At 44.0% G+C, this 10,000-nt stretch overlaps 1 protein-coding gene across 1 annotated transcript in view; it reads left to right on the top strand.

Annotated features, from left to right (window-relative positions):
• The window catches only part of foxj1a (forkhead box J1a), a 4,751-nt gene extending 3,412 nt beyond the window's left edge, over positions 1 to 1,339 (top strand). The window contains exon 3 of the mRNA XM_028455300.1: positions 292 to 1,339. Coding sequence (XP_028311101.1) covers positions 292 to 1,065 — 774 coding nt within the window. The 3' untranslated portion in view covers positions 1,066 to 1,339. The remainder of the gene's footprint in view (positions 1 to 291) is intronic.
• Positions 1,340 to 10,000: the final 8,661 nt, after the last annotated feature.

Below are 10,000 nucleotides of genomic sequence, written 5' to 3'. Positions count from 1 at the left end.
AAGTCCAAGGTGTTTGGTTAGCTTAGCACGTAGCAACCAGTCCAACATGTTTGGGTTAGCTTAGCACGAAGCAACCAGTACCACATGTTTAGTTAGCTTAGCATTTAATGGTGCTGATTGAGCAGGGTCAAAGGCTAAAAGGGGCAGGGCTACATTATTAGGACAACATATCAGGAAACAGGTGATTGTAAGTTAAGGTTGCAATGACTGTTGTGCAGGCCTGTGATTGGTCGGCGTGCAGCTGTGCGGTATTAGCATGTCCACTAACGTGAATCTGTTCTGTGTTTGCAGAACTCCATCCGACACAACCTGTCGCTCAACAAGTGCTTCATCAAAGTTCCACGTCAGAAGAACGAGCCAGGGAAAGGCGGTTTCTGGAAGATCGACCCTCAGTACGCCGAGCGCCTCCTCAGCGCCGAATGCAATAAGAAGCGAGTGCCGCCGGTTCAGATTAACCCGGCCTTACAGAGCCGGTACGGGATCAACATCCAGCGCCGCACACCGCGTCGTCTGAGCCTCAGTCCGACATCTCCGTGGGACAACCCAAGCTGGGACCCGCACCTCAGTGAGGCGACCATGCTGGGGGCGTGGCCACTGGTGCGAGGAAGAGGCAGACACAAGAGAAAACAGTGGTACGGCTCAGGGAACGTATCGTCCAAAGCGGCGCGGTACTCTAGCTCTCCGCTGCTGTCGGTGGACGAGCCCACTGAGGAGGGGCCCCTGAAGGGTGACTTTGACTGGGACGCCCTGCTGGACTCCGCCCTCAGCGGAGAGCTTAGCTTGGAAGAAGGAGAACTGCTCAGTCCTGTCGTAAAGGACGAGGACCTGATGGTTCGAGGCACTCACATCCACCTGGTCCAGGCCCCAATCGGGCTGGATGACGCCCAAAGAAGCTCCGAATTAGAGGAGGAAACGTTCCTGGCCACCTCCTTCCTGGATAGTCCATGGTCGGAGGCGGACGAGCGCAGCAGCTCCAGCGAGGACTTCCTCTGCAGCTCCAACGTCAACCTGGACCAGCTCTTTGGTCTGGAGGTGTCCTTAGGAGGAGATTCTGGCAGTCTCTGAGGAATACTCACATCATGAACTAAAAACTCCTTTTTTCATACATGTAAATGTTTTTGGTTGACAGTGAAACACAAAGTAAACGTCACACACTGATCCTTCATCAGAAAACGTCCAAAAGACTTTCAGGCTTTGAAGATTCTTCACACACTCTGACTTCAGTTTGTTTTGTTTTTGAGTTCATCAGCTCAACGCCTTTTCATCCAATCACGAGCTCTAGTTATACACTAGCAGTAGCTAGCTTTTAGCTTAGCATTAGTTCACCTTCCTACGCGTAGTTTTCAAGCTTCACAATGTGTTCAGAATCAAAGGTTTCAGAAATGTTACTTTACTTTTATGCTACAGTTAATGCTGTAAACACCTGAATGGCTGCAGACTTACTAGCATTTTGCTAAATTTTAGCGCTGTCCCAAGTTAGATTTATCATTATTTGAGAATAAAAGCCTTGACACAAAGTTGCAGTGGTTGGTGAACATGATAACTAACGGCTAACAAAAGCAAATGGAAGCATTTGTTCAAATGTTTTACTGTAGTTCATTGAACAAACACAAACTTCCAGAATAAAATGATCTAAGGCTAGTTGTGACTATAGTTAGCAGGATGCTAATTTTTTCTAATGTGACTCACAAATACCCAACATCATGTTCATCAAAATTAGCTTACCATCTGTAAGCTAATATAGCCATCATGCTAAAGCTAACATTAGCAAAATATGCAACATTTTTCCATAGTTTGTGTTTCTATAACTGACCTACGTTCACTTTTGTTCTGATGCAACCTTCCAACCTCGAGTTAAAGGATCCACTTTTTAGATCTCAGGAAATCAAACTGATCATTATTTACCGCTGTTAGCTACTATTAGCTTTTAACTACTATTAGCTAATTACTATTAGCTGTTAGCTACTATTAGCTTTTAACTACTATTAGCTGTTACCTACTATTAGCTTTTAACTACTATTAGCTAATTACTATTAGCTATTAGCTACTATTAGCTGTTAGCTACTATTAGCTTTTAACTACTATTAGCTAATTAATATTAGCTACTATTAGCTGTTAGCTACTATTAGCTTTTAACTACTATTAGCTGTTACCTACTATTAGCTTTTAACTACTATTAGCTAACTACTATTAGCATTAGCTACTATTAGCTGTTAGCTACTATTAGCTGCTCTCTACATATATGTACACTCAAGGTGGATAACCCCGAAATCCATCGTTAGCCAATACAACCAGTGATGGTCGAGTCTTCTACTGGGAATCGATGGTGGTCTTTGAATCAGTTGTTTTTAGTCACCTTGGTTCTTAATGTTCCTCAAGTGAATGTTTTCAACATCTTTTTCCCTCTGTTCACGTCAAAGACCTCCCTGAACACTGTTTTATTTTGAAAGACTGATGGGAACGTTATCATCACGGAGACAGAGAGGAATGTGCCAAACGGCGTGTAGTGTAGGAGTGCTGTTTGGGATTTTTTTGGTACTAAATGTTTTTAAAAACAGTCGTTTTGCGCAAGAGAGGAGAATTTTTTTTTCTACAAGAATTGCTACAAAGCGACGCCTGGAGGCGTAAACGCCACAAACGGGCGTGAGGAGGTGAAACGCTGCCTCAGTGACTTGTAAATGAGTAGCTGACCTTCAGAGTGCCAAGAACAACGTGTGTGTGTGTGTGTGTGTGTGTGTGTGGTAGTGTTACCCTCTCAGTGGCATCTCAGTACAAATGCGGGACTGTTTGTTTGTTTGTTTGCTTTTGTATTTGTTTTCTTTTTTTTTTTTTTGACAATAAACACGTCCTGAAATTGAAGAACTCTGTGTTTAGTCATGTTTGTCTTAAAATGTCTTTATTCTTTCATTTGTCGGTCAGCTAACCTTTACTCATCCTGACAGGAGATCATCTGGTACATGCATCTGTTTTATTTAGGAGCATTTTTTTAAAATCTTCGTAGGAGCCTCAGCATTATGGTACGTTCACACCAAACCCGTTACGGTCGCCAAATCGTGCCTCACGTGCGTTGTTGGACGCTTGTGCTCATTGAATACAGACACTTGTCACCAGTGTCAAAGACGCTTGGGACGCACGTCCACAGCGTGTTGAGGGGAGGGGCTTCTCTGTTGCCGGTGGTGTTCATACAATGGATGATATTGTGATCAGTTACGTTCATAATTCATCCAGTGACTGTGAAGTGGTGGAACATTGTGATGAGAAGGTGGTGTTTCTGGTCGGATGTATTTAGGTGTGACTCAGTGTGTGCACTGTGATGTCAGAGGGTTATAGAGAAGTGTGGGTGAATGGAGGATAAAGTTTGGAGTTCCTTGCTGAACACGCCCCCTCCGACTCTCGTTCATCAGCTTTACATTATCCAGAGAGTGGTTTGGCTTTATTTGCGCCTCTAATAAACATAGCTCTATATTCACCAGAGCTGTGATTGGACGAGAGTCGCTTTTAGCACTATTTCCGTGTTTCCCGTGCCCAGTTTGACGACCTGCTGACCTGCGTCGGTGCTCGCCACTCCTACCACAACACTAACAACATTTTAAACACTTTCTAGTTTGGTTTCAGAAAGTTCCATTCCACTGAAACAGCACTGCTGAAAGTGTCCAGTGACATCATGATGGCTACCAACTCTGGTAAATGTTCCATTTTAGTCCTGTTAGACCTGTCGTCTGCGTATTGTTTAAGCGACTGCGGGATGTGGTCGGCATGTCAGGCCCTGTATTAGAGTGGTTCAGATCTTACCTGACTGGTAGAACGTTCTCTCTGTCCTCTAACAATATGATGTCAGAAACAGCAAACTTAAAGTGGGGTGCACCCCAGGGTTTGGTCCTTGGGCCGCTTTTGTTCCTGATTTATTTATTCCCTCTTGGCGAGCTGATCCAGCAGTTCAGTGAGGTCTCCTATCACCTGTATGCTGATGACCTCCAGCTGTACTGCTCTTTCAAGTCCTCCAAACCTCAGAGACTGGCTTCTCTCACAAACTCCCTGGCCAAAATAAAGCAATGGCTAAGTGAAAATAGCCTCCAGCTGAACTCCTGTAAAACAGAATCTGTAGTCGTTGCTCCAGACAGTACTGTGCCTCTTATTAAGCAGCACCTTGGCGCCCTAAGTAGCTCTGTTAAAGGTCGTCTGAGGAACCTTGGAGTAACTTTTGATGAAGGGATGTCCCTAGAACGGCATCCTAAACAGCTTATTAGGAACTGTTTTTTCCATTCGAGAAACATCTCTAAGCTGAGACACATGATCTCTCATCATGAGCTTGAGATGATTGTGCTTGCATTTGTTTCCTCACGATCAGACTACTGTAACAGCCTGTTTACATGCCTTAGTAAAAAGGACTTGGCTCGCCTACAAGTAGTCCAAAACTCTGCTGCGCGGCTCCTGACCCACACCCACAAGACACCCCATATTACTCCTATTTTAAAATCTCTACATTGGCTCTCTGTCATATCCAGGATTAATTTTAAAATCCTGGTACTGACGTTCAGGGCTCTCCATGGTCAGGCGCTTGGATACATTAAAGGCCTGATCCAGCCCTACGTCTCCAATAGGAGCTTGAGGTCCTCTTCTCAGAACCTGCTGATGGTCCCCTGCACTCGCTTTAAAACTCGAGGAGATCGATCGTTTAAAGCGGTTGCTCCTCGCCTTTGGAATGAACTTCCACACACTCTGCGCATGCTAGACTCAAAAGATTTGAGTCTAGCATGAGTCTAGATTTCAAAAATCAACTAAAGACATATTTTTTTAGGGAGGCTTTCTAGCCACACTTTTGTATCTGCCCAATGTAGGCTTTGTATGGATCCTTTTATTTCTTGCTTTCTACCGACACTGCACTGTACTGGCATATGTACTCTGTTATTATTATTGTTTTAAACTGTAAAATGTGAAGCACTTTGTGACCCTGGTCTGTGAAAAGCGCTATATAAATACATTTTACTTACTTACTTACCAGGACACCAACTACAGGCGCTCTATTCCAGCAGAAGAGTCTGTCCATCTGTCTCTGCCTCCGGTTAGTGTTTTTTTTCTTCTCATAATTCTGAATACATCACGTTTAGGGAAAGCTCCTGATTGGTCAACACGCCACGATATGCCCCAAAAGTTCATTCATCCCAATTCCAGCGTCGGCCGCGTTGGAGGTGCCTGATGCATGTCAAAAGCGTCCGCCGCATGAAAAGCCTCAAAACGCTCTGCACAGGAGGCGCGGGACCTCTGACGCTCCCTAGAAGCTCGTCCACCATGTATTGTGAATGTAAACCTGCCGCTTATGACGCTTTCGACGCGTTTGGTGTGAACGTGCCTTTAGAGGAACCCCAGATTGAATATTTACATGTAGAGATTCTTCATCCATTACAGTAAACAGTTTATGATTGGTACCTGTCAATCACCTGGCTGCTGATAACGCCTCGAAAACATTCACCACAGCTCTTGATATCACCTTGTTTCATTCTTCAGTCTGCCTATAGCCAGAAACGGTTTTATTTTACAGTACCTTTATTTATTCTCTAAACTGTAACTAGGGACTCCAATGAAACGCAAAATTCTTGTTTTGGGGAATTTGAATGACCGTAACTATGCTAATATTTGCTCTATTGGAGAAATTCCACCAGTTTCTGAAAGCTAAGGAGTTGCTCTTTACAGCTAGTATCATGTCATTACGGTAATTTTACTCACACGTGATGGAATCATTAAAGATGACACTGGCGGCATCGGCTCGGCTCTACTCTGTTTTTGCTCGTTTCCACAGGGAAAAATTACCTTCTCCGTGGTACCTGGTGCTGCTTTTTTTAGTACTTCCTTTGTTGAGGTTCCAAAAAAAGCAGCCCTGGGCCACATTTATAAAACTGTGCCTAGGAAGGATCACTTCAGCTGACGTACGCTGAAAACAAGGAAGTTCATACGCAGCCTTATAAATGAGGGCGAACGCTCGTCCCACACCTGTTTCTCTTTATAAATGACAATCACCTCGAAAGTTATCGCACGTGAGGAAACATCTTGCTCCGCCCATACGGTACCCATAAAAGGTCAGGTGAACGGTCTTAATATTCACGAATACCAATTTGACGGTGGGCCACGGGGGAAAACGAGCAAATAAAACAAATTTCACTCGATGTGAGGTGGAGGTATTAATTGTTGAGGTGGACACACACAGGAGAGCGTAATGTGGTGACACAGATGGCGTCACGTTTCCTCGACTGTGACTGATGTGAAAAAGAACAGGTCAGACATAAAAGTGGAGGAGAAAACATGAATCACTCTCCATAGGAAGAACGTCTGTTCAACAGGTGATGGAAAGGGGCGGAGCTTGCTCTCACAAAGCAAAAGCTGGAGGATCATTGGGGAACCCCTGTGTTGAAGCTGAGGGGGACACAGATGCCCTATATGGGCCAGAAACATGGGATTAAATTGTATTTCATTGTTTGAAATAATAAAGATGAACAGGTAATACCTTTGAAATTATACATAATTCACAATATTTAATTTAAAGTAAAACCATTTTTTTCATCAGTTCCAGGGTGTTTACTGGTGACTGAGGTTGGGGGCTCCACAGCCTTGTCCACCCTCCCATAGCACCTTGTCCTCACGGGGGGGGGGGGTCTCACTGGTCTCTGTAGCTCCGCTCCCTCTGTAGTCTCCCGTGCACCTCGTCCTCCAGCAGTGCCTGATAAGCCACCGTGCGTCTTTATGCATTGTGAGTGCGTTCCTTTTATAACAGGTGTTACAGCCAATTGATCAGCAGTTTTGCGCATCAATTGCGTCAGTATAATTTTTTCCTCCGTTTTTGCAAATATATTCTTCATATATGATACGTATTGTGAAATGTGCAATATTTGATTATTTCACACAAATATATCAATTTCACAGAGTTGTCTTCATTTTCATCCTTCTCCTGTTGGGGGCGGAGTTTCCCGTTTCTAATAATTGTGTGCGTACGGCAGGATCAGAGCTGCTGTGGAGGTGTGCACATTATCTCACCAGGTTTTTTTTTTATAAGTGGCGAACTCTTTCTTTACGCAGCGTTCATAAATGAGGCCCCTGGTCTGAAAATGTGACATAGGCTCAAAGCAGACACTGATTGGTTCAGGGAATCATCCCAGCGTAGAATCATTAACTCACACACACAGAGGAAACATTTGGCCACCATTGATTTTTGTTCGAGATCATGTGAGAATGACAGCAAAAAAGTGCAATCTGGCAGTTTTGGTGCTCAATGGAAACGCGGCATTTGTTTTGACAAAATTGTCACACATGAAGATAGACTAAAGTCCAAGATGTTTTGAAAGAGACCAAATACTGGTGGATTGAATTAATAAATATCATCATGAAGATCCTCCTGGATGATCAAACCTCCATGGATGTTCAGAGAGGGATTAGTAAACGAAGGAACCACTGGGAGAAACTTTTTAGAATGTAGGAAATTAAAGTTAGTAAATATTCCATCATCTGGTCTAAACCTCATCACCTCCCGTCTCCATGACAACAGACAGAATAAAGCTCAGAGTCAGCATGGCACCATGGGATGGAAACTTTAACACTTATTTATTGAAGCATTGAGTTTTTATTTGAGATGTTTCTCATTGTTGTGAGTCTGTTTACGTCTCTTTTTCTCTCAGTCTTTTGTCTGCGCTCACACACTCACACTCTCTGCTCCCATTGGGTCGCCGTGACGACGTCTGTCTGATGCTAGCTCTGCACGGATTAGCTCCGCCGCTCACGTTCACTCAGTCACGAGAGGAGCCGCCGCAGCCAAATGCTAATAGGAAGAGTTTAACTCTTAATCCGTCCTAAAAAAACATCTTATTCATTTAAAATCCTTTATTTTTAACGTGATGAAGGAAAGTTCTCACGCCCTTCTGAATGAATCCTCTCATATGTAATGTTTTCATCAAATCCTGACTTTCTTTTCACACCGTCATTCTAAGATAAGTTGGATATGATAAGATAAGTGAATGTTAAGTTAAATTAGGATTAGATAATTAGGGATAAGATAAGAAAAATAGAATATGTTTGGATACTGTAAGTTAGGATAAAATTTTGGATACATAAGATAAGAAGATAAGTTTATTTAAGTAAATGTTAGGTTTGGATAAGATTAGTCAGGATAGGATAAATCAGGATATGGATAGGTTAGGTTAGGAACATGTAACCCTCTGCTCTGTGGATCCAGACAGTCTCTGACAGGAGGTTTCTGTAACCCGACACCACCGCTGAGGGACCAGGATGGAGCTCTCATGCAGGGTGTCATCCTACGGAGTGGCCGGGTCACCCGACACAGGCCCGGGTAAGAGGAGCCGTCCGCTGAAACTCGAACCCGCCGCTCGCTCACAGCATCAACACATGTAGCTTACACTCAGAGGAGGAGAGTTCATTTAAACATGCTTTGTTTTCAGGACCAACAGGAAGTGAGTGTGAGCAGATACAGTTTGTGCAGCGTTCATATTCCTTCCAAACATGCAGCAAATCTTTCCAGGAAAAATAAAGATGAATCTTTGTGTTTACGTATTACAGACGAGAAATGTGCTTCTTCCTCTGAAACTGAAGGAACTCAGTTCAAAAGTTTGGTTAGCTTAGCATGTAGCTACAAGTCCCCATGTAAAGCATATTTTTGTGTCCAAAAAAGCGCTATAAAAGTTTGATGTATTATTATTATGTTTGCATGTAGCAGCCAGTCCGACACGTTTGTTAGCTTAGCACGTAGCGACCAGTCTGACACGTTTGTTAGCTTAGCACGTAGCGACCAGTCTGACACGTTTCTTAGCTTAGCACGTAGCGACCAGTCTGACACGTTTCTTAGCTTAGCACGTAGCGACCAGTCTGACACGTTTCTTAGCTTATCATGTAGCGACCAATCTGACACGTTTGTTAGCTTAGCACGTAGCGACCAGTCTGACACGTTTCTTAGCTTAGCACGTAGCGACCAGTCTGACACGTTTCTTAGCTTATCATGTAGCGACCAATCTGACACGTTTGTTAGCTTAGCACGTAGCGGCCAGTCCGACACGTTTGTTAGCTTAGCACGTAGCGGCCAGTCCGACACGTTTATTAGCTTAGCACCTAGCGACCAGCCTGACACGTTTGTTAGCTTAGGAGGTAGCGACCAGTTCAACACAATTGTTAGCCTAGCACATAGCGACCAGTTCAACACATTTGTTATCTTAGCACATAGCATTCAGTCCGACACGTTTATTAGCTTAGCACGTAGCGGCCAGTCCATTATGTTTGTTAGCGTAGCATGTAGCAGCTGTGGCTGAGCAGGGTCTAAAGTAAAGGGGCGGAGCTTATCAGAATGGTGTTTTGAGGGCAGGACCTCTGGGACCTGCTGCAGTTTATCTGAGAGATGTGAGAACGAGCTCGGGGAGAATACATCTTTTTTATCACGACGTAGTGAAAGCCTGGTTTCCACGGCGACTGCTGGTGCCTTTGTGAGGCGTTCGGGCAGGGGGGGGCGGAGCCTCAGATTTATAGCAGCCCAGGTTGGTGTGAAAGTTCAGCCAAACACACTTAGAGCACTACTTTAGTGTCACACTAAGTCACTGTGCAGCAACACACACACACACACACACACACACACACACACACACACACACACACACACACACACACACACACACACACACACACACACGCACACACACACACACACACACACACACACACCAAACATCAAGTCCACAATAAATACAAAAGCACATAAATACACAAAATCACTTCAAATAACACAAAAAAATTCTACATTATACTAAAAAAAACCTCAAGAACAACAAGAATATGAAACACCCACTGTGTGTGTGTGTGTGTGTGCGTGTGTGTGTGTGTGTGTGTGTGTGTGTGTGTGTGTGTGTGTGTGTGTGTGCGTGTGTGTGTGTGTGTGTGTGTGTGTGTGTCAGGCTGAGATATTCTGACATTCATCATGATCTAAGTGAGTGACACACACACACACACACACACA

The sequence above is a fragment of the Gouania willdenowi genome, chromosome 8, assembly GCF_900634775.1.
Source record: "Gouania willdenowi chromosome 8, fGouWil2.1, whole genome shotgun sequence".
NCBI classification, from domain to species: Eukaryota; Metazoa; Chordata; class Actinopteri; order Blenniiformes; family Gobiesocidae; genus Gouania; species Gouania willdenowi.
The sequence above is the reverse complement of the archived record's forward strand: the minus strand, read 5'-3'. Positions and strand labels throughout refer to the sequence as shown.